The sequence below is a fragment of the Gorilla gorilla genome, chromosome 13, assembly GCF_029281585.2.
Source record: "Gorilla gorilla gorilla isolate KB3781 chromosome 13, NHGRI_mGorGor1-v2.1_pri, whole genome shotgun sequence".
In the NCBI taxonomy this organism is placed as follows: domain Eukaryota; kingdom Metazoa; phylum Chordata; class Mammalia; order Primates; family Hominidae; genus Gorilla; species Gorilla gorilla.
In genome coordinates this window covers 126,250,901-126,274,723 of record NC_073237.2, presented here as the reverse complement: position 1 = coordinate 126,274,723, position 23,823 = coordinate 126,250,901, and the positions used below count along the sequence as shown (strand labels likewise).

At 53.9% G+C, this 23,823-nt stretch overlaps 1 protein-coding gene across 8 annotated transcripts in view; it reads right to left on the bottom strand.

The window, feature by feature from the left end:
- USP20 (ubiquitin specific peptidase 20) overlaps positions 1–23,823 on the bottom strand; it is a 46,473-nt gene that overhangs the window by 3,254 nt on the left and 19,396 nt on the right. For all 8 annotated transcript variants that reach the window (XR_008668589.2, XR_008668590.2, XR_010130376.1 and 5 more), the window contains 20 exons: positions 22,205–22,258; positions 20,453–20,515; positions 19,967–20,098; positions 17,474–17,570; positions 16,895–16,964; positions 15,195–15,308; positions 13,112–13,190; positions 10,057–10,501; positions 9,504–9,644; positions 9,080–9,195; positions 8,661–8,833; positions 7,957–8,051; positions 5,008–5,041; positions 4,779–4,824; positions 3,767–3,947; positions 3,568–3,694; positions 3,044–3,213; positions 2,882–2,963; positions 2,315–2,423; positions 124–226 (listed from right to left, as the gene is read on the bottom strand). Coding sequence is in view for 5 of the 8 variants with exons in the window: in XM_019033506.4 (XP_018889051.3) it covers positions 124–226; positions 2,315–2,423; positions 2,882–2,963; positions 3,044–3,213; positions 3,568–3,694; positions 3,767–3,947; positions 4,779–4,824; positions 5,008–5,041; positions 7,957–8,051; positions 8,661–8,833; positions 9,080–9,195; positions 9,504–9,644; positions 10,057–10,501; positions 13,112–13,190; positions 15,195–15,308; positions 16,895–16,964; positions 17,474–17,570; positions 19,967–20,098; positions 20,453–20,515; positions 22,205–22,258 (2,431 nt within the window). In the remaining 3 variants the exon portion in view is untranslated. The remainder of the gene's footprint in view (positions 1–123; positions 227–2,314; positions 2,424–2,881; positions 2,964–3,043; positions 3,214–3,567; positions 3,695–3,766; positions 3,948–4,778; positions 4,825–5,007; positions 5,042–7,956; positions 8,052–8,660; positions 8,834–9,079; positions 9,196–9,503; positions 9,645–10,056; positions 10,502–13,111; positions 13,191–15,194; positions 15,309–16,894; positions 16,965–17,473; positions 17,571–19,966; positions 20,099–20,452; positions 20,516–22,204; positions 22,259–23,823) is intronic.

Below are 23,823 nucleotides of genomic sequence, written 5' to 3'. Positions count from 1 at the left end.
GATGGGTGGCACCTGGGGGCAGGCATGGGGCCTGCAGGAGCCCGTGTGCCAGCCCTCCCCTGCCAGCATCCCATCTCCCAGGAGGCCCCAGGGCAGGTGAGTGCCAGGTCCCCCTCAGCTCACCGTTGTCCTTCCCCTTGACGAACGCCTCCCACTCCCGGAACCACTGCATGCTGATGCAGTAGATGACGCCCGGCGACTCCTCGGCCTGGAAGGCCTTGTTCAACTGGCAGGCGGGCAGGGACGGGAGGAGACAGAGGGCAGGTCAGCCTCTATTTACCTGACAAGGATTTCCCAAATGCCCCTGCCCCAGTCCCTCACCCAAGAGTCTTACAAAAACACCAGATACTCAAGGTGAAAAATCAAACCCCCAGACAAGCTCAAACAAAATGAACACACCCATCGCTCAGAGAGGACTTGTGGGTCTCTTCAATAACTGTTTGACCCAACTGAGACCACAAGGGAGATTCTACTTTTTGAGAAGGAGTCTCACTCTGTCACCCAGGCTGGAGTGCAGTGGCGCGATCTCAGCTTACTGCAACCTCTGCCTCCCAGGTTCAAGCGATTCTCCCACCTCAGCCTCTTGAGTAGCTGGGATTACAGGTGTGTGCCAACACCTGGCTACTTTTTGTGTTTTTAGTAGAGATGGGGTTTCGCCATGTTGGCCAGGCTGGTCTTGAACTCCTGACCTCAGGTGATCCGTCCACCTCGACCTCTCAAAAGTGCTGGGATTACAGGCATGAACCACTGCGCCCCGCCTGGGAGATGCTAATTTTCTCCAGTTGAATAGAATGTGCCTATCTGCTCAGAGAGGCAGCTCTCCTTCTGACAGGAGCATTTTCTTTTTTGAGATGGGGGATGGTCTCACTCTGTGCCCAGGCGGGAGTGCAGCGGCGCAATCATGGCTCACTGCAGCCTTGACCTCCTGGGCTCAAGTGATCCTCCAACCTCAGCCTCCTGAGTAGGTTGGACCACAGGTGCATACCACTAGGCCCAGCCCTGACAGTCTCTTTTTTGTTTGTGTTCTGAGACAGGGTCTCACTCTATTGCCCAGGCTGGGGTGCAGTGGCATGATCACGGCTCACTGCAGCCTCAACCTCCCAGGCTTAGGTGATCCTCCCAACTCACTCAGCCCTCCAGGTAGCGGGGACTACAGGTACACATCACCATGCCTGGCTAATTTTTGTATTGTTTGTAGAGATGGGGTTTCGCCATGTTGGCCAGGTTGGTCTTGGAACTCCTGGGCTCAAGTGATCCACCTGCCTCGGCCTCCCAAAGTGCTGGGATCACAGGTGTGAGCCACCATGCCCAGGCAGCAGAATCATTTCCTAATGGCCTCAAAGCATGGGCGTCCCTCAGTGTCTCTCACCAGGCCCTCCCTGTGAGTGGAACACATCCTAACCCTGTTAGAAGTAGCGTGGCAGGGAGGGAGTGTGCCAGGAGCCTCGCCTGCACTCAGCTCCCTCACAGAAGTCCCTCTTCTAAACACAGTCACACTTGAGTCCTGGTTTGCACCTTGGTTTTCACTTCCTGCTTTATCTTGGGCAGTCTGTAGAGCCCAGTGGTTCTCACCCAGGGCAGGGAGGATACTCTGCACCCCAGGGGACCCTTGGCAATCTCTGGAGGTCATTTTGGTTGTCACTAGCACTAGTGGGTAGAGGCCAAGAATGCTGCTAAACATCCTACAATGTATAGGACGGCCCCACAATAAAGAATGATTCAGCCCAAAATAACACAGCCAAGGCTGAGAATGGGATCCATCTACTGGTTCTTTAAGCTCAACAGTACCCGGGCAATGAGGCTTCACTTACTCAAGCCAACCCTCCCACCAGGAAAAGCCCTCCTAGACACCTGGCCATCTAGTTCCCCGCAGAAGACTCCTTTCTTTTCTTTTTCTTTTTTTTTTTTTTTTTTGAGATGGAGTCTTACTCGGTTGCCCAGGCTGGAGTGCAGTGGCACAATCTCAGCTCACTGCAACCTCCGCCTCCCAGGTTCAAGCGATTATCCTGCCTCAGCCTCCCAAGTAGCTGGGATTACAGGCACCTGCCACCATGCCCGGCTAATTTTTGTATTTTTAGTAGAGATGGGGTTTTGCCATGTTGGCCAGGCTGGTTTCAAACTCCTGACCTCAAGTGATCTGTTCGTCTCAGCCTCCCAAAGTGCTGGGATTACAGGTGTGAGCCACCATGCCCAGCCTCAAAAGACTCCTTTCAAACTTGTTCAGGGACTGCACAGGATTCTTCTGTCCCCAAGTCCCCAGCTGCCCCAGGCAGAGGCTGGCAGAGCCGCCCCCGCGCCGCCTCGCCGCACGCACCTTGATGAAGGTGTCGATCTCGATCCTCCTGCGCTTGGCCAGTGCCTCGATCTCCACCTGGCAGATGGAGCACACGTACAGGTGGTTCACGGCGGGGCCACCCCCGAATCTGTGCCCAGGGTGGGAGAGAGAGACACGGCCTGAGTGGGGTACCAGGGAGGGGAGAGTGATCACTGCCTTCCACTTCCCCCTCAAGCCATCAGTGCCCCCTCAGCGCTGTCGCAGGCCTGCATGCACCTCTGTGTGAGCACCACAGAGCCTGCAACGGAGCAGCGCGCCCACAGCCCATGGGAGGCCCTGCTTCAAGGCTGAAGGGCAGATGGCCAACACACTCAGCTGTGCCTTCAGCCAGTTTCCTGTCCCTTGCCGCCGGAAGGATCCAAGCGGATTCCCACAAACGACATGTGTCATTCTCCATGAGACAAGTGAAGGTGGCTCTGTGCTGCCCGCGTGGAGGCCAGAGTGTGGTGTGGGGTCCTGGCGGCATTCCTTCCCTGCCCTCCCCTCTTTTCCTGCCCAGCTGGGCCCTGGACAGGACGGAGACAAGTTGGCCTCCCAGGCTCTCACCTGTTGTACAGGTGCTCCCAGACATTCTGGGGCAGGATGACCACCAGGTCGTCGATGTAGTGGTATTTGTGGGGCGGGATGCCTAGGAAGAAGGTACAGGGAGCGAAGCTGTGGCTCGGCCCACCTGCCCACCCTGCTCTCCCACCACAGGGGGCGCCTCACCTCCGTGGGAGCAGAGGAAGGTCTGGTTGGTGATGGGGCCTGGCTCCGCGAAGGTGTTGAACTTGTTGAGCCACTCGCGGGACACGTAAAACCGCAGCAGGCTGGGCTCCCGCATGGCGGCCAGGGACACCACCTGCTGCCGCTCCCGCACGGCCTCCTCGCTGCTCTTCCTGTGGGGTGAGGAGGGGGCGAGAAGCTGTGCCTAACGGCTGCCACCTTCAGACACATGCAGAGCCCCCATCCCAGTGCACCTCGGGCTACCGGCCCTGTCAACCACCTCCTGGGTCCCTCAGGGGTCCTGGACATGTGAGCAGCCCCCTGTGCCGCCGGCCAGGGCCCTGGCGAAGGCTCCAAGCTGCCTTCCTGGGTTCCCCACAGCAGCCAGAGGGCTGTTTCTTAACAATCCAAGTCCTTACTTCCCTGGCTTAATCCAGGCGCTGTCCCCTACAAACACCCAGAAGGCCCATGGGTCCCAGGGGACGGGGATGGTGAGGTTCGTCCACCAGGCCCGGCCCGGCGCCCACCTGTAGAAGAGTACGTAGCCCTCGGCGTTCTGCACCACCGTCTCGTGGACTTCTGTGACGTACTGGTCATCAAACTCGTACCACTGCCCATTGATCACATTCTGGCAGTAGGCGATGTAGTGCCCACCTGCGGCGGCAGAGCAGACGGGTCACAGGGATCCTAGCGGATGGGGACAGCAGGGGAGGGGACATGACTCACTGCCTGCCGTGCCGTGGTGACAAATGACCGAGAGGAGGTCGTAGGTGGTGATCTGGGATGTGCACTCCTTGGCAAGGAAGGGGCGCAGGTCGAGCCCCTCGAGGGGGAAGGAGACGTGGCTGTTGATCTTGAATGAGTACATCAGCTCGTGCCGAAAGCGCTTTAGGTGAATGCACAGGATCTGCGGGGACAGAGAGAGCGCCGGTCATCTAGGAAGAAATGACGCGGACCCTCGCAGCCTTGCCCACGGGCCCAGGACAGCTGACGGGATCATGCAAGCTGACTCCATTGGAACAAATCCAAGAGTTCCACGTGGGGGCCAGACTGGGCTCGCTCTAAGTCACACAGATCACTCCCAGCTCCACTGCTGAGAACTGGACCCCAAGAGCTGCAATGAGCCATCAAGTTTACCAGTTCTGTCGGCACTGCCTTTGAGAAGCTACAAAGCCTCCCCGAGCCACCACAGCCCCATCCTGGGCCCCCTCTGCCAGGGCCCTCTCCTCTTTGCTCCAGCCACATGTGCCTTCCTTGGTGCGGACAAGACTGCTCCTGCACTGGGGTTTTGTCTGTTCCTTCTGTGCCTTCCATCCACGACGCTGACACCAGCCTACACCCTCCAGGCCTCACTCAGACGTTACTCCTCAGAAAGACCCCTGGCAACAGCCCCGGCTGGGCCAGCTCTCCTCCCGCCACTCTGCAGCTGGCAGGAGCCATAGCTGTCTCACTGGGGGTGGTAACCCAGTGTCCCACACACCTGCCTCCCATTGGGCCCTCACACAACATGTGAGACAACACGTGCTGAGGCTACTGAGAGAGGGCACCAAGTCACAGTCGGAAAAATGTGCCCCCTGCTAACCCTTCCCAGAGGTTTCTCAGCCAAAGCTATGGAGTCTCCATGGCCCCTGCAGCACAGAAGTGCCCGAGCAGTGGAGCGGGCTCAGCCCCTGCCTGGTGTGTGCTTGTGTGCACCCCGGGATAGCTGAGGAGGAGGCTGCCGAGGCCGCCGGCTCACCTCGGGCAACCGCAGGACTTTGCAGTACTTCACTCCGTTCCGCAGCCTGGGGAGGAAGCATGAGCCAGCATCAGTGTCCGGCATCAGGGCCAGGGGCCAGGGGAGCAGCCCTCCACCCAGCTCCCTTCTGGGAAGGCAGGATTGTGGGGGTCTCTCTGCAGGAACCCAAGGGGAATATGTAGGGCACAGAAACGGCAGTTAGGGAAAAGGCGGGGGAAGGCTCACTTACTTCTTACACCGCTCACAGCTGTACATGTTGTCACCTAGGGCAGTAAAACAAAGGGTCAGAGGTTAGCAAGGATGCAAAATGAGGGAGCAAAAAAAAGTGACTATAATGATTTCTGCTTAAGAAATAAAACCTGGCCGGGCATGGTGGCTCATGCGTGTAATCCTAGCACTTTGGGAGGCTGAGGCAGGCGGATACCCTGAGGTCAGGAGTTCGAGGCCAGCCTGGCCAACATGGCGAAACCCCATCTCTACTAAAAATACAAAAATTAGCTGGACGTGGTGGTGCGTGCCTGTAATCCCAGCTACTCAGGAGGCTGAGGTAGGAGAATCGCTCGAACCTGGGGGGCTCGGGGCAGAGGCTGCAGTGAGCTGATGCCACTGCACTCCAGCCTGGGCGACAGAGTAAAACTCCATCTCAAAAAAAAAAAAAGAAGAAAAAGAAAAAGAAATAAAACCTGAGAGGTACTGGAGGGAGGGAAGGCCCTGGCTGGGCCCCACAGCCAGAATCCATACAAGGGAGAAATGGATATATTTGACCCCAGAAATACTTCAACATCTGTAAGATACCACCAAAAGCAAAACTAAAAGGCAAAAGGCAAAATGGAGGTGGGGGGGAAGTGCAACATTAATTACAGAAAATGTATTTGAAACAATTTTTTTGAGATAGGGTCTTGCTATGTTGCCCAGGCTGGTCCCGAACTCCTAGGCTCAGGGGACCCTCAGCCTCCGGAGTAGCTGGGATCACAGGTACACGCCACCATGACCGGCTTAAAATCTTAATGTATAGTTTCCCCCTCCATGCACACTGTGAAAATTAAGTCAAAATGGGATCAAAGATCTCAATATAAGACCTAAAACTATAAAACTTTTAGGAGAAAAGTAGGAAAAAAGCTTCATGACATTGGATCTGGCGATGATCTCTGAAACACAACACCAAAGGTGCAGGCAACCAAAGCAAAAGACGCAAACCACAGAATGAAACGCACTCTACAGGATGGGAGGACAGGGTTATAAGTCACATATCTGGACACATAAAGAACTCCTCTAACTAACGAGGCCGGCGCCGTGGCTCACACCTGTAATCCCAGCACTTTGGGAGGCCAAGGCAGCAAATCCATTTGAGGTCAGGAGTTCAAGACCAACCTGGCCAACATGGCAAAACCCCATCTCTACTAACAATACAAAAACTAGCCAGGTGTGGTGGCACGTGCCTATAATCCCAGCTACTCGGGAGGCTGAGATGGGAGGACTGCTTGCACCCAGGAGGCGGAGGCTGCAGTGAGCCAAGATCATGCCATTGCACTCCAGCCTGGGTGACAGAGTGAGACTCTGTCTCAAGAAAAAAAAGAATCCCTATAACAAGCAACAAAAAACAAAATAGGCAAAAGACTCACATAGATGTTTTTCCAAACACTTACAAATGGCCAACAGGCATATGAAAAGACACTTAACATCACTATCATTAGGAAATGCAAATCAAAACCACAACAAGGCTGGGTGCGGTGGCTCACGCCTGTAATCCCAGCACTTTGGGAGACCAAGGCAGGCGGATCACCTGAGGTCAGGAGTTCAAGACCAGCCTGGCCAACATGGTGAAACCCCATTCTACTAAAAATACACAAATTAGCCGGCCGTGGTGGCATGTGCCTGTAATCCCAGCTACTCGGGAGGCTGAGGCAGGAGAATCGCTTAAACCCAGGAGGCGGAGGTTGCAATAAGCCGAGATCATGCCATTGCACTCCAGCCTGGGCGTCGAGAGAGACTCCGTCTCAAAAACAAAACAAAACAAAAAAACGCACAATGAGATACCACCTCATACCCATGAGGTTGACTCCCATCAAAAAAGTAAACAAAATGAGTGTGGACGACGATGTGGAGAAACTGGAACTCTTGTGCGTCACTGGTGGGAATGTGAAATGGGGTGGCCACTGTGGAACCCAGTACGGTGGCTCCTCAAGAAATTAAAAATAGGCATAGACCCAAAGGGATGAAAGAAGAGAGGTGTGCACACCCATGGTCAGAGCAGCATTCCTCACAATAGCTAACAGGGAAGCGGCCTGAGTGTCTACTGATGGATGAACGAATAAGCAGAAAGGCCCCAGCCATCCACACAATGGAACAATAAATAACCAGCATACAAAAGGCAGGGCATTCTGATGCACGCTGCAACGTGGATGAACCCTAAGGACGTTATGCTCAGTAAAAGCCGTCAGTCACAAAATGGCAAGTACTGTATAATTCCACTTCTATGAGGCCTTTATAGTAGTCACATTCACAGACTTGAATGTGGAGGTTGCCAGGGGCTGGGAGGTGGGAGTAGGGAGCTGTTTCACGGATACTGAGTTTCAGGTTTGCAAGATGGAAAAGTTCTGGAGATGAATGGGGAGGATGGCTGTGTGACCATGTGCATGTATTTAACACTACTCGACTGTGCACTTTCTGTTAAAAATAGCATTTAAAATGGTTATGGTGGTAAATTTTACATTTTGTGTATTTTACCGCAATTGAAAATTGGAAATAAAAAAAAAAGAGAGTTTTCCCAAAGGTTTAGATGCCAAATAGCCAACAGAGAAAAAGAGCAAGAACAGGAATGGGCAATGTTTAAATAAATACATAGAGCCAGTATATTCAACAAAAAATGTAGAAACTCATCAGTAATCAAGGAAATGAAAAATTAACATAAAACATCATTTTTGCCCACCAAATTGGTAAAAACAAAAATAAGTAAACACTCAAGAGCTGCAAGATGATGGGGTTGGGATAGCACGTGGCCCTGGCCCAGCATGGCTGGCAGTGGGCGTGGGTATCTGATGGGATCAACCTTGGAAGCCAAGTCTAGCCTGGCTGTGCATCCCACAAACCCTGGGCTGCATGCTGGCCTGCTGGGGTCTGCACACCCCCGTCCCCACAACCCTCCACCTCCCCGACCCTTGCCAGCCAGGCCCCTCACCCTTTAACTCATCAGCGGCAAAGAAGGCAGCAAGGCAGTCTTCCAGGGTGACGACAGGCCCCCAAAACCAGCTGGGGGTACAGGATACCACAAACCTACAGACAGAAAAGGAGTGCCGGGGTGCTGCCAGGGCCTGGGCAAGAACAGGAGCTGAAGGGACTCTGGCTGAGGTCTGTCAGGCCTGAGCCGCAGAAGGACCCTGAAGGCCCAGAGAGGCAGCCGGGCACGGCAGGTCGGGGCAGAGGCCTGGAGCCAGACACGTCCGTGTCCTGGGCCGAGTGACATCATCTCTCCGCAAGCCTGGCCTCCTTCACCTGTGTTGCGGCCATGATCATGCTACCCCCTCCCTGGAGTCGTGCGGGTCTCTGGCCTCAGGCAGGAGAGGCAGCCCTGGGAAAGCTGCTGCCCTTCCCGCCAACCAGGCCTGTGTCCTGCTGCTGCCCTCCCTTCAACCCGCCACGTGGTCACCTCCCTGCTGTCCATTGCCCTCCAGCTCCAAGGGACTATCCAATCCTGGCCACTTCAAAGTAGCCAAGAAATCCCCTGCATATTAAGCCAACTCCTCTGCAGGCTTCGGCCCCCAGCCCCTCCCAGGACCTCCCTGGTTCCCCAAATGCATGGACTTCTCTGTGTACTGTCTCCCGTCCAGGAAAACCAGGACAGGGCCCAGCCCGTGTCACCCAGTAGTGGCAAGGTGGGCGCACCGTCGGATGTACTCCACAATGAAGGCCAGCCAGCCCTGGGCGGCATAGCCGTCCCCACAGGCGCCTGGCTTGGCCGGCACATTCTGGTAGATGGCTGAATGGAGCTTGGCCAGGTCCTCCTTGCCAGGAATGGGCAGTGATAAGTCCTGGAACGTTTCCACTGTGGTGGATACCTGTGGGGTTGAAGGTCAGTCTGCTGCCCATCCTCTGGCAATGTCTGCACCCCAAACCCCAAGCAGCAGGTGAGGGGCAGAGGGCCTACTCCCCAGGCCATAGACACGGGATCCACGCAGGCAGGGCCCTCCCCTGGATAAAAGCAGGGAGCACCCATGGAGAGCCCACCCTGCACCCAGTCAGGGCAAGAGCTGCTGAGGCCGCTGGCAGCCTGGCCCAGCTCCCCCCATCCCTGGGGCACCCACCCGGTCACAGGTGAGACACTGCACGAGGCTGAGAATGGAGCCGTCAAAGATGTCTGAGATGACGCTGCGGTAGCGCTGCTCCTTCCGCCTCCGGCTGCCAGCACTCAATACCTGGGCTGGGGACACAGCACAGGACTAGCCCAGCCTCCACCTGCCTGGCCAGGGCGAGGTGCGGGCCCTGGGGCTTCCTTTGACAGGATGTGGAGTGACATCCGTGAGTCACATGACTGGGTAAGCAATTCACCATCTCATGCCTCTGTGTCATCCTCTGCAAAACGTGGCTCCCACACTGGTGTCTCAGGGGTGTACCTGAGAGAAGCCCATAGCCCGGCCCTCTGCCACACGGGGCCATGAGAAGGCAGCTACGGGCGTAATCTGTACTCCCAGCCTCAAGCTGACCCACCCTCCCCTGTGCCCCCCGAACCTTTCTTGAGCACGTACGACGGTGCCATCCTCACGGGGCTTGCACGAGGGGGGCTGCTAGACAGCTTGGCATGGCCCTCGTGGTGGTGGACGGGGCTGCAGGGGCGAGACGAGCTGCGTAGGTGGGCATCATTGTCCGGCTCTGGGGGCAGAGAGGGTACCATGCTGGGCCAGGGCAGCCAGGCCAGCTCCACGAGTGGGCAGGAAGATGACCTGCCAGCCCCTCCTAAAGGGATGAAAGCCTGACCCTAATGTGTCTCCTCTGTCATGTGCCCACTCCTGGCCCCAGCACACAGGCCGGAGCAGAGCTGTCCAATCCACGTCCGGCTGGAAGGCTCAGGGCTCTGGGAGAGGGCTCTGAATTGGGCTCCAGCATTTTGAGCTAGGGGACCCTGGGCACATCACTGAGCCCCCCCGGAGGCTGACTTCCCCACTGTCATTCGGGTCTAGTGAAGAACCCATCCCTCGGGGGCTACTGCAGGTCGGCGCTCAGCACCCGGTAGGTACTGGGCCATAGGCTGAGGTTCCTCCCGCAGTCCCCGGCCAGCTGATACCTGGCGTCCGGCAGGGGCTGGAGGACCGTGGTGATGGGGGCTGGGCCTCCGCGGGCTGGTCGTCAAGGGCAGCCATGGCAGTGTCCACATCAGCATCCTCGTCCACTTGCTCCGAGTTTGTGCGCTGCTGGCCCCAGGAGAACTTGCGGTCCTTCATCCGCTCCTTCTCAGAGATGGCTCGGCCCGCCTCATCTGGGATCAGCAGCTCCGTCTCGGCCTGCAAGCTGCCCCCACCACGCCCCTGCCCGTCACCCTCACCCCGGTCACTGCTCGAGTCACAGGACAAGAACTCGTCTTCTGATGGGCTCCGGTCACCCTCCCGTTTCTCATCCGTGTCACTGGAATCTGAGTCCCGAGCCTCCGTCAGCGCCACCGTGGCCACCACCGGCTCCTTGAGCTCCTCGTGCAGCTGGTCCATCAGGCAGCGAAGGAACTCTTGGGTGTCCTAGAACCAGGGGCTGCATCAACAGGGCTCTCCTGGAGGCAGGAGGGACCAGCCTCCAGCGCCCTGTGGCTGATGAGAGCGCCAGCCTCCATCTAGGAGGACCTCATGGGTGCCCCCTGCAGAAGAGTTGCTCACCCCCACAGCGGCCTCCCATGGCAGTCTGTCCTAACCCCATTCTTCTGAGGATAACAGTGAGGATTGGAGAGGCTAAAGGACACCTACCAGGACACACAGCTACAAAGTGTCAGAGCCAGGTATGCACCTGGGTCCATGCAACTCCCCGGCTCCGGCTCTGAATCTCCTGCCTCTGCTGCAAGCTCAGCACGGGAGGGACAGAGAGGCAGTGCCACATTAAGCCCGAGCCACCTTTCTCCCTACAGATGAGACCAGTGGAGGTGGGCAGGGAGGTGGCGGAAGGATGAGGGAGTGTGATGCCAAAAGAGGACTCACCTGAGTCCTGCCCCAAGCCATGCTACCCACAGACCAGACCGCCTGCATGCTCTACCCTTCCTCTGGCTCCCCCTGCTCCCTCAGTCCCTGTGCCAGCCCCCACATACCCTCACTGCCTGCTCTCACCTTCCCACAGACCTGGGCATGACTCAGTCTAAGCTGCCCCTGCAGGCTGCCTGGGTCTCAAATCCCAGCAATGACCATTTTGTTCTGACCACTCTGTGACTGGGCCACCAGCACAGCAGGAAGCCAAGGCAGCAGGGGCTCGGGCAGAGGCGCCCAGTGAGCCCCACTGAGATCTGTGTGCTCACACAGGGGGTGCACTGGGAGGTCAGAACGTGGTGGTGGCAACAGACCCCAGCAGCTAGCGGGTGCTCGGGTGGTGCTGGGCATTGGAGAAGGACTTGGGTTCCGAGCCCAAATCAGCCCCAGCAGTCCCTGACCTGGATGTCAGAAGTAGCCCTCAGCCCAGGCTCTGATCCCCAGGAGGCAGGGGTCACGTAGCAGCCAGAGCCAGCCTCATGTCACACATCTGGGAAGAGGATCCCGGCTCTCTCCGCTCATGTGCAGGGAAGGGAGGGCTTGGGAGGGACTCCCCAAGGCAAAGTGTCAGGCTCCAAGATCAGAGGAATGAACCACTAGGTTACGTTGCATCAGGGAGGGGACACGTGTCCTGTGGCAGGCATGATCAAATTCCCTTTCAAGAAGAGGCTTTCAATCTGCCATCTACTTCTCTTTCTGGTTCTTCCTTTCAACAAAAGTACTATGTGTTCCTTGCAGAAGCACAAAAGCGTCTTTTGGCCCTTAAGAGGCGCCCGCAGCTGCGTCTACAGTTCAGCCTCAGAAGCGTCCCCACATGATATCCTAGAACCACAGAAAGGGATGCTTCTGCCGGAGCCCAGATGGAGTCCTGCCGCAGCGCATGGCCCTCCGTAACGGCATCCTGACCCAGAGCTGAAAGCCGGCAGGGTGCCTTGCACAGAGTCAGGGTGGTGCTGTGCTGAGGGATGGGCTCAGGTAGGCCTGAATGCCACCTCTGCCAGGATGTGCTGTGTGACCTGGGTGAGGGGTAGAACCTCTCTGAGCCTCAGCTCTTTACCTGTAACATGGGGGTGACAACAGTGCCCACTTTGTGAGAGTTCTATGAGGACTAAGTTGTGACCACTTAAATGGTGCTCAGCGAATTTTAGTCATTGTGCATGTTATCACTCCCCAAAAAGAGAGGTGTCCAGGCAGTGCTGAGCTTCTCAAGCAGGAGCCAAAGGCCCAGCAGCCTTCATCCTGGGACGGGACAGCAGGCAGGGGGTAAAGGAGGGCGGAAGGTGTCCCCACATGACTGCCACTCCGTCCATGGCGCTCATTTCAGGCAGCACAAGAGGCGACCCAGCCAGGTCCAGCTCTGCCTGCAGGCCTGGCATGAAAGCCCAGGCTGTGGGCCATCTGGGGCAGGAGGCTGGAGGGCAGGAGCCATCAGCCCTGGGCTGAGGTGTACGCGTGGCTGCACTCTTTGTCTTGGTCTCATTATTTTATAAAATAGAAAAATGTGGTTGGTTTCAAAGGGGTTCTCTAGATTTAAAAAAAAATTTTAATCAAACTTTTTACTTTAATAAAAGTGAAATTTTGCCTGTGGTTTGGGGAAATGAAACCCTGTGTCATTTTGGGTGCAACGCGGAGGCCCTGCAGCAAGGTTGCCTGGGTTCAAATCTCCCCTCCGCCGGGTGCAGTGGCTCATGCCTATAATCACAGCACTTTGGGAGCCTGAGGTGGGACGATTGCTTGAGCCCGGGAGGTCGAGGGTGCAGTAAGCCATGATTGCACCACTGCACTCCAGCCTGGATGACAGAGTGAGACCCTGTACCCACCCTCCCCGCCAAAAAAAAGAATTCCCCTCCACCATTTACTAGCTGTGTGGCCTGTGCAAGTGGCTCTGCCCCCGAACCTCAGTCTGCCCATCTGTGAAGTGGGGTTAAATGTCAGCAGGTTGCTGGGAGGCTCCACTGTCCTCACACGTGTGAAGGGCTTAGGAGTGAGAGCCTGGTCCGTGAGACCTGCCAACCAGTGCTCAGCTGCCATTGCGATTTTCCACTCTGGTTTTGGCGTCAAAGTCAGGCCTGGTGGGTCATGGCCTTGGGTGTCCCCTGGGTAGCTCAGATGGCTTACCTGCTGGGCATAGCCTCGGAACATTGGGTTGACCAACTTGATCCCATGAGACAGACTGGTGGGGACCACGTAGCTTGGCCTGTAGGAAGCCCAAACCCATTAGTCCAGGTAGCCTGCCTTGAGCTGCTCATTCCCGAGAGAAGCAGGCAGCCAGCCGGTCAGGCTGGATCAGAGTGTGGTGTTTCCTGACATTTGGGGAGGGGCCTACTCAGCCAGGAGCCCCAAGAGGCTCACACATCTCTACAGACAAGAAGAAAATGTCAAGTCATAGCTGCCTCAATTAAGCGAAGAGCTCAAATAAAATAGCATCATTTCCTTCTGGTGCACAACAAACTCGCCTAAACATGATTTGTTTTCATTCTGAAACACTTACTGTGGTTTTCTCATTTCAAAAGTAAGACATGTTCATTATTGACAAATCTAAAATTTCAGAAAAGTACAAGAGAAAAACACCACCACCAATGGCACCAGATACTTACCATTAGATTTCTGGTTCTGTGAAACTACAGATGCATATACAAAAATACATACAGATACACATTTAAACTTGGCTTCTTACACAAGCGGAATTATATTGTACCATGCTGGTTTTTTTTTTTTTTTTTTTTTTTTAGGACAGAGTCTTGCTCTGTTTCCCAGGCTAGAGTGCAGTGGCATGATCTTGGCTCGCTGCAACCTCTGCCTCCCGGGTTCAAGTGATTCTCCTGTCTCAGCCTCCCAAAGTGCTGGGAATACAGGTGCACACCACCATGCCCAGCTAATTTTTGTATTTTTAGTAGAGACGGGGTTTCACCACATTGGCCAGGCTGGTCTCGAACTCCTGACCTTGCGATCCACTCGCCTCGGCCTCCCAAAGTGCTGGGATTACAGGAGTGAGCCACTGCACCCAGACTTTTTTTTTTTTTTTTTTGAGACAGGGTCTCACTCTGTCGCCCAGGCTGAAGTGCAATGGCATGATCAAGCTCACTGCAGCCTGCCTCAACCTCCTGGACTCAAGCGATCCTCCCACCTCAGCCTCCTGAGTAGCTGGGACCACAAGTGCACACACCACACTCAGCTAATTTTGTAGTTTTTGTAGAGGCGGGGTCTTGCTGTGTTGTCCAGGCCGGTCTCAAACTCCTAGGCTCAAATGATTCTCCTGCCTCGGCCTCCCAAAGTGCTGGATTTACAGGTGTCAGTGACTGCGTCTGGCCCCACGCTAGTTTTTAATCTGCTTCTACATGTAATACATATTTCTCCCATGCTGGTTTGTTTTGGTTTTGGTTTTTTTTTTTTTTTGAGACAGAGTCTCGCTTTGTCAACAGGCTGGAGTGCAGTGGTGCGATCTCGGCTCACTGCCACCTCCGCCTCCCAGGTTCAAGTGATTCTCCTGCCTCAGCCTCCCGAGTAGCTGGGACTACAGGCACACGCCACCACGCCCAGCTAATTTTTGTATTTTTATTAGACACGGGGTTTCACCATGTTGGCCAGAACGGTCTTGATCTCTTGACCTCGTGATCCGCCTGCCTCAGCCTCTCAAAGTGCTGGGATTACAGGCGTGAGCCACTGCGCCTGGCCCTACGCTGGTTTTTCATCTGCTTCTACACATAATACATATTTCTATGTGCTCATTTAAAATTATTCCCAACTTTGACTTTTCCTGGAGAAACAGATCTAATCACAGACTCTGATCTTTAAATTAATTTCATACTGTGCCAGAAGCTCCATCCAGTCTGTGCCCCCCTGCCCCACACCTCCTCCTACACACACAGTCCTGGCTGAGGCCGGGTCACCATGTCTCTTGGCAAAGACATCTACCAGTGGCTGCTGGGTAGGGTCAACAGTAGGTCAAATTCTAGCTCACCTTTTGCAGGTTCTATGACCTTGAGCAAGATACTTAAAGTGCTCTGCACCTCAGTTTCCCTATTTGTAAAACAGGACTGGATGCAATTTCCACTCCGCAGGCTTGCTACAAGCATTACCCGGGACAAAGTGAGGCAAGTCCTCGCTGGGGGCTGAATCCACAGGAAGTACTCAGTCATGGGTGCTGACAGGAAACCCCAGTCCCCACACACCGCCCGAGGCTAGGGATGCAGCTGCTCACCGTTTCTTATGCCAGACCTCAGAGACCAGCTTCTGGTAGCTCTTGCACAGGGCTGGCTTCTTATCTGTGCGCACCAGGCCACCACACTCCAAGAAGAACTGAGTCAGCGGCGGGCTGGAGGCAGGGGAGAGAGAGCCAGGTCAGGAGAGCAGATGAGGCACGCGGCAGTTTAGAAAGGGCTGCATAGCGGGGAGCCCTGAGTGCTCGCACAGGGAGCACAGTGGCCCTGTACCCAGAAACTCCTGAAGGTGACTAGAAGGCTCCTACCAGTTATGAGAAAATTGTATCCTCCAAAATTCATCTGTGAAGCCCTAACTCCCAGAGACAGAGCATTTTTATTTTATTTTATCTCATCTTATCTATCTTACCTTATTTTATTATTATTATTATTATTTTGAAACAGAGTCTCCCTCTGTTGCCCAGGCTGGAGTCCAGTGGTGCAATCTTGGTTCATTTCAACCTCTACCTCCCGGGTTCAAGTGCTTCTCCTGCCTTAGCCTCCCGAGTAGCTGGGATTACAGGTGCATGCCACAATGCCTGGCTAATTTTTTTGTATTTTTAGTAGAGACAGGCTCCACTAGTTGGCCAGGCTGGCCTTGAACTCCTGACCTCAGGCGATCCACTTGTCTTGACCTCCCAAAGTGCTGGGATTACAGGCGTAAGCCATGGTGCCCAGCCAAGACAGGGCCTTTAAAGAGGTTATTAAAGTTAAAACGGATCGGGTGCGGTCAATTTTTTTTTTTTTTTTTTTTTTTTTTTGAGACGGAGTCTCGCTCTGTCACCCAGGCTGGAATGCAATGGCATGATCTCAGCTCACTGCAACCTCCGCCTCCCGGGTTCAAGCGATTCTCCTGCCTCAGCCTCCCCAGTAGCTGGGACTACAGGTGCGTGCCACCACGTCCAGCTAGTTTTTTGTATTTTTAGTAGAGACAGGGTTTCACCATGTTACCCAGAATGGTCTCTATCTCCTGACCTCGTGATCCACCTGCCTCGGCCTACCAAAGTGCTGGGATTACAGGCGTGGGCTACTGCGCCCAGCCTGGGTGTGGTCAATTATTAACAATAATTGACCTGCATCCTGCCACCTGAGGATAGTTACTAGGAACATTTTTGGGACATAGCCTTCCAGACTTTTCTACGCATTTGTACCCATTCCCTCTCTGCTTCCCGCATACATATACTGCATCTCTAACCTCCACTGGGTAGGAGAAGCATGTCAGACACAGGAGACATCCTTGGCCTCATGGAGCTCACAGCCTTATCCTTAATGGAAAATCGCATTTCTCCCATAAAACGGGATTGTACCATGCAATGCTTTATAACCTCCTTTTTCCCCCACTCACCAGATTCTGAACCCCTTCTTGTTTCAATGCATGTTGTCTTGTGCCATTTTTCCTGCACTTGCTGCAAGGGCTATGAGAATTTATACTCCCTTGCAGATGAGCCTTTAAATCATTTCCAGTAAACAACAGAGCACTGAGCCTCCTTGCATGTACAACTTCCCCAGCATCTCCGGTTATCTCCTCAGGATACATTCTGACTGGGGGGATTGCTGGGTCAAAGGGTATGCATGCTTTCAGGCATTTTGCTGTGCATCCTATACATGTGTTTGTGGGCAACCGGCTGGGGGCTGTTACTGCTGCTGTTTCCAGGGCTTTGCCAGGGACAGCTCTCGGCCCTCGGACAAAGTGTCGACCTACCAATTGGACAGGGCCTGCAGGGCGGCGTTCATGTAGCAGGAGTTCCCGAGGTTCTTCATGCCCGTGAGGCCTGGGAAATAAACACAACGGGGAGGAGCAGGTGAGCACCCTGCCCCGCCGAGGAAACCTTGCAAGTCACATTTGGCACAAAGCTGTGGCTCTCAACTGCCCAGGACCCAAGAAGAGGACATGGTGGAAGCGTTCCACCCCAGGAATCTTCCCAGTAAATTAACGTGGTTCCTGCTCACAACAGCTGCGGTTACCTGAGTGTTTTAAACAGATGAACTCCTTTGCCCCTCCGCCCAGCCAGGCCCACTGTCCAGACCATACAGCAGAGTGGTCGGCCTGCCCAGGGTCACCCAGCTGGGAGAGGGGACCAGATAGCCGGCTCTCCAGAACCTTAGCTAGGCCAGCCAACTTCTGGGGTGAAGCCACCGTGCTAAACAGCTTATCCGTCACCCCATCCTTCCTTGCCCATATAGCAGGTGCAAATAGAGACCAAGACTCTGGCGGTTTCCAGCCTCTGGATGAGGGCCCCCAGCCCAGCCCATCAGCTTCCCCTGCTGTGGGGGCCATTACCTCGAGGTTTCAGGTCATCGTCCTCTGACTCAGACTCTCCTTCATCAGCCACAGCAATAGGAACAGCTTTCAGAGGGTGGGAGGGTGGCGGGGAGTCCTGTGTTAAAGACCCAAAGTGAGGAAAACAGTGAACAGAGGGGCTGGGGTCAGAGGCCCAGGTGTCTCCCAAGGGCTGGAAGTCCAGCCCTACTGCCCGGAAGGCCCTACTGGGCTGAGCCAGTCCAGCTGAGCAGAAGGCACTGTGAAAAGAGATAGGATTGGTGGCCTTGCCCTGGGAACTCCTTGATTTGTGTGTGTCTGTGTTTTTTTAGAGACGGGGTCTTGCTTTGCCACCCAGGCTGGAGTGCAGTGGCACAATCAGAGCTCACTGCTGACTCCAACTTCTGGGCTCAAGGGATCCTCCCACCTCACCCTTCTCAGTAGTTGAGACTACAGGTGCATGCGCAGCATCCAGCTAACCTTTTTATATTGCCCAGGCTGGTCTCAAACTACTGGGCTCCAGCGATCCTCCCAAAGTGTTAGGATAACATGAGCCACTGTGCCCAGCTGTTGACTTGCATTTTTTTTATTGGCAATAAAAAAAATATTTTATTTATAATAAATTTGGAGAAAAATAGAAACATAAACATGCAACCCCATTTTCCTGAGAGAACTGCTGTTAACAGTCTCTATATATCTTACGTAGACTTTTTTTTTTCTTTTTGAGACGGAGTCTCGCTCTGTTGCCCAGGCTGGAGTGCAATGGTGCAATCTTGGCTCACTGCAAGCTCTGCCTCCCAGGTTCATGCCATTCTCCTGCCTCAGCCTCCTGACTAGCTGGGACTACAGGTGCCCACTACTATGCCTGACTAATTTTTTGTATTTTTAGTAGAGATGGGGTTTCACCGTGTTAGCCAGGATGGTCTCGATCTCCTGACCTCGTGATCTGCCCGCCTCGGCCTCCCAAAGTGCTGGGATTACAGGCATGAGCCACTGCGCCTGGGCTATGTAGACCTTTTTTAAGAGATAGAGTCTTGCTCTGTCGCCCAGGCTGGAGTGCAGTAGCACAACTATAGCTCACTGCAACCTTGAACTCCTGGGCTCAAGTGAAGGACCTCCCACCTCAGCCTCCCAAGTAGCTGGGATTACAAGCATGCGCCACCATGCCTAGCTAATTTTATTTTTTGTAGAGACAGGGTCTCACTCTGTTGCCCAGGCTGGTCTCAAACTCCTGGGCTCAAGCGATCCTCCTGCCTTGGCCCAGCAAAGGGCTGGGATTACAGGCATTAGCCATGGCACCCAGCCTATATTATTATACAGACTTTTAACTGTTTAATACACATGCACAACAAAAACAAGATATTGCATATACTGTTTTATAGCCTTTTCTATAAAAATTCATAAACATCTACCAAGTTCACAAATGCATTCAATAAGCATTTTGAGCAATATTGAGCCCTATCATGTGACTGTCTAAACAGAAGGAGAGGCCAGGTGCAGTGGCTCCTGCCTATAATCCCAGCACTTTGGGAGGCCAAGGCAGGCAGATCACTTGAGGTCAGGAGTTCAAGACCAGCCTGGTCAACATGGCAAAACCCTGACTCTACTAAAAATATGAAAATTAGCCAGGCATGGTCGTGGGCGCCTGTAATCCCAGCTACTCAGGTGGTTGAGGCAGGACAATCAGTTGAACCCAGGAGGCAGAGGTTGTAGTGAGCTGAGATTGCACCACTGCATTCCAGCCTGAGCAACAGAGCGAGACTCGGTCTCAAAAAATTAAAATAAAATAACATAAAATAACATAAAATAAAATAAAATATAAAAAAATAAAATAAAATAAAATAAAATAAAATAAAATGGAGGAGAGAGCCATGCAGATGCTGCACACATGTCCTGGCTTCTCCTCTAGCAGGCAGTTCTGCCATCCAGGATTACTGACCATTCCCTGAGGACACGCCTGGGGCCGGGCCCTCCAGGTCACAGGCTTGCTGACCTGCCATCTCTAAGGTTGCACAGCACACTGTTGATCAAAGGACCATTCTCTGGTTGACATTACCCAGGTGGTTTCTGGGCATTTCCCATAGAGAAGTGTGCTGTAGCAACTACGTGGAATTCCCTTAGGAATGGTTTCAGATCTGGGATGGCCAGAGGGCCATCTGTGACCTTGTCAACCCTCTCCATAAGGCCTGGAAGGGTCTACACTCACCTCATGGCCCTGGGCCCACCCCAACCCCTGCACTCCACACAGCCACCCCATGGTCTCCGAGCTCCTCAAGGGAGGCCCTACTCTCAGTCACCTCTGCACCCTCATGGTCTCACACATGCCTCGGCACAGAGTTGGGCTCAGTGAGCATGTGCTGATGTGAGCTCCTCAAAGTCACCTGAAAACATACTGACCCAGGAACAGACACCTCTGGGACCTACTGCCCCATGCTCCACGGATGCTGAGGTCACACTGCCTCATCCTCAACACAGTGTCACCAACAACCAAACAGAGCCCACCACACAGGTTACCTGTTCAGAGAACTTGGAAGAGGAGCCCAGCAGAGGGGCTGCCAGCCGCTGCTCCAGGAATACCTCCTTCTCACAGGCATAACACCACAGTCGGAACGTGGTCAGGTTCACAGTCAAGTTGTGCTTTTTTGCCTAGAGGGTAATATCCAAAACAAGGTCCAGGGTACTCTGGCCTAACAAGTGCCCCAACCTGTAATGGCTGCTCCGCTCCCCAGCCTCTCAGTAAGAGGCCCTGTCAGGACAGAGGCCGGAAGCTCGAATTTTGCTTACTCACCCCCAGTCAGGACCCTGAGGGCTGCTGCTTATCAAATGGTGCAGATGCAAAATGTTTTTACCTGCATTCTCTCTTGCTTCTTTGCAGAAGCCATGCTAGGATGACACCATTTATTGCCCCAGCCATTTAGGCCCAGAGTAGGAAGGTGGAGCTGGGGTTTGAACCCCAGGCCATCTAACTGCAGGGCCCATACTCTCAGCCACCACACTCACCTGTGCATGAATGGTGCTGTGGTCAGCGAAGGATTCTCCGCAGCCAACATAGGGGCAGGCAACCTGGGAAGAGAGGAAAGAAGAGTGGACTGGAGCTTGCCAAAAGGATGGTGTCAACACAGTGTCTCTGGTTCCATCCCAAAGTCAGTGCCCCCACCTCTCCTGAACAGGGACCACAAGGGACTGAGGCTCTGCCATCTCAAAGGAACACGGGTCTGTAGGTCTGTACATCTTAAGTTCTGTTGGGCAGTGATGGACAGTAAACAGCGTCCCCGCCCTCTGAGTGAGACGAGCAGTAGGCCCTGGGCTGCTGCTCTCCAGCAAGAAGCCCAGGTGGGGTCCCAGCTGGGGCCTGGCTGCTCGGGACCAAGACCCTCTCCCTCCACAAAAACCCCATGTGAAGTGGGGTCAGTTATTGGGACCTATGTTTTTGGTGGGGATCCTAGGCCTCACAGCCATTTTCTAATGGGGGATGATGAATGGGGACCAGGTGTTTGAAACAAGGGTCACAGGTAGTGGGAACCCAGTACTGACCTAGTGCCCCAGAGCAGGGCCCACATGCCCCTGATGACACTGCCTTTGCCCTCACACTCTCCTATGCCAAATCTACCCAACCTCCAAGGCCCGCTCGGTGCTTCCACTGTGAGCCTCCACGCCAGCCAGTAGCCAATGCCATACTCCTACAGGAGCGCCTGCTGTCACTGCCACCTATGATCAGCAGGGCCTTCTGGGAAAACAGTGGAATCATATCATGTGGCCGACTCAGAAAGCACGTGCCATTTTCTGCATCAGGCTCCCACATCTGTCTGAGGGGACTGTGGCTCCTATGAGGTAGGACCACGTCCTGCACTTTTAACAGCCCAGGAGATAACATCTAGCCCTTCTTGCTGCCCCCTGGATACGCAGTGTCTTGCCATCTACTTTGTGCTGAGTGACAGGGCTGAGCAGAAGAGGCCAGAATCCCACTGGAGGCCCCTGCGCTTCTGCAAAGACTGACTGGCTGTCTTCACTCGCTGCTGCTGTCTTTGTTGCTTTTACTCGCGGGTTTTTTTTTTTAAAGAAATTTTAAGTAACAGTCATTTTTAGTATGACTATAAAAATACATACTTGGAAACATTTTTTAAATACTACAGAGAAAAAAAGAAAATTACCCATAATTCTACCACTCAGGGGAAACTGTCATGTTTTCATACATCTACTTTTACTCTTTTTAGTAACCAGTAATCACCCAAACCCTTCCAGCTTCTCCCGGACACTGTCTCCTGGCCAGTCACAGGCATCCGTCTTGTCCAGTTCTACCCTAACCCCATGAGGCGGGGACGGTTGTCAGCTGTCAGTGTTGCAGCCCCTTTCTTATAGATGGGTAATGAAGGTTCAGGGAAAAAATGAGACTGGCCCAGGTAGAGACGCTGCTGAGCAGCAGTGCCAGGCCTCAAAGCCAAGACACCCACGTTGACTCACACATATGCATGCCAAGCTAGAATACTGTCCTATGAAGAAGGGAGCCTTCAGTCCAGAGCCTTCTCCAACCTATTTTTTTCTCCTGTCATTTTTAATTGCTGCCAGAATGGCCAGCCCAGGATTCGCTGACTCTGGAGTCCTGTGCCCCTGTGCCCCAGCCCAAGGTTTCTGGCAGTGCCCACTAGGGATGGAAGTTCCCAGCCCAGAGTCTAGCCCACTGCACCAGCCTGTGCAGTGCTGATAACAGTTGGAAGCAGCTCTACAGCCCTGATGGCCACAAGGGTCTTTTACCTGGAGACAGGCCCATAGGTTTGGTCCGGTGACCCCACACGACTGACAGGTTCCCTGTGTGGGTTGAGAGGAGAGAAGAAGAGCAGGCATGAGGAGCCCGTTGCGGGGCTGAGCACTGGGGCTGCTCCTGCCTGGAGGGCTCCACCTGGCTGACATAGACTCAGAAGGTCTCAGCTTCAAGCCCTGGCCCCAGAAAGGCCTTCGCCAGACTACCTGTCCAAATTAGGCTCCCAGGGGAGCACTTTATATTTGACTGTTTGAATTCTATTCTGTGCCTGTAAAAACATTTTCAAATCAACATTTTATGATTTTAGTGTCTATAACCTAATCTTGGAAAATAAAATCATGTAAGAGACTCGTTAACACGCTCTCTTCCCACCCCTTCTACTCTTCCTTTCTTGCACTGAATTATTTCAGCCTTTCTCCCCATTAGACAAGGGCGCCATGAAAGAGGGATGGTCTGTTTTGCCTACCCCTGTGAGTTCACAGGGCCTGGTATAAATGAAGAGTTCACTAGACCTGGCAAACCCCAGGAAACGCCCAGGTTTCTGGTGGTCTGGGTGTCAAAGCCTGCTCCGTGTCTATCGGAATCCTTTCTCTCCTCCTTGCTTTAACAATGGGATGCATGGATTTTAGCTGAACACACAGCTAGCCTGCTGCAGATGACGTTTTCCAGCTTCCACCATGATCACGTGGCTCAGTTCTAGTCAAACTAGCTAAAACGATGTGTGCCACTTCTGCGCTGTGTGCTACCCTTGCTTTTTCTCCTCTTACCATTGGCTGGACAATGTGGATGTGATGGCAGGAGCTGAAGCAACCACCTTGGACTCAGGATGAAAGTCACATGTTGAGAATGGCAGAGCAACCCTACCAGTCCTACCTACCTGTGGTCTGTTCTGTGAGAGAAAAGAAACTTCTTTTTTTTTTTTTTTTTTGAGATGGAGTCTCGCTCTGTCACCCAGGCTGGAGTGCAGGGGTGCAATCTTGGCTCACTGCAAGCTCTGCCTCCCGGGTTCACGCCATTCTCCTGCCTTAGCCTCCCGAGTAGCTGGGACTACAGGCACCCACCACCTCGCCCGGCTAATTTTTTGTATTATTAGTAGAGACGGGATTTCACCATGTTAGCCAGGATGGCCTCGATCTCCTGACCCCATGATCCACCTGCCTCGGCCTCCCAAAGTGCTGGGATTACAGGCGTGAGCCACCATGCCCGGCCCACTGAGTTCTTTACACACTGCTCACATAATCCCCTCCAGTCTCTGTAGCAGGGCCCAGCAACATCCCCCTTTCACTGATGAGAAACTGGGACTCAGAGAGGTCACACCCTTGTCACAGAGCAAGGTCAGCAGGTGAAGCCAGTGAGCCTGGACCCCAGTGCAGCAAGGTCACAAACCTCTCACCAAGAAAGCCTGGCTTCCCCCAGGGTGGCCATGTTGGCTCCCAGGCCTCTATGGCCTCCTTCTCATTGTCACTACACCCAGATTCCAGCTGTGTTTGTAAAAAGCCTGAACATGGGGTTGAAGTGAAGCAGCTTGTCCCATACGATGAAGCTGAGATCTGCACTCTGTGGTTTAGGGTCTCTCACGGAGGATGCTGTGGGTGCCAGGAGATCAGTCTGC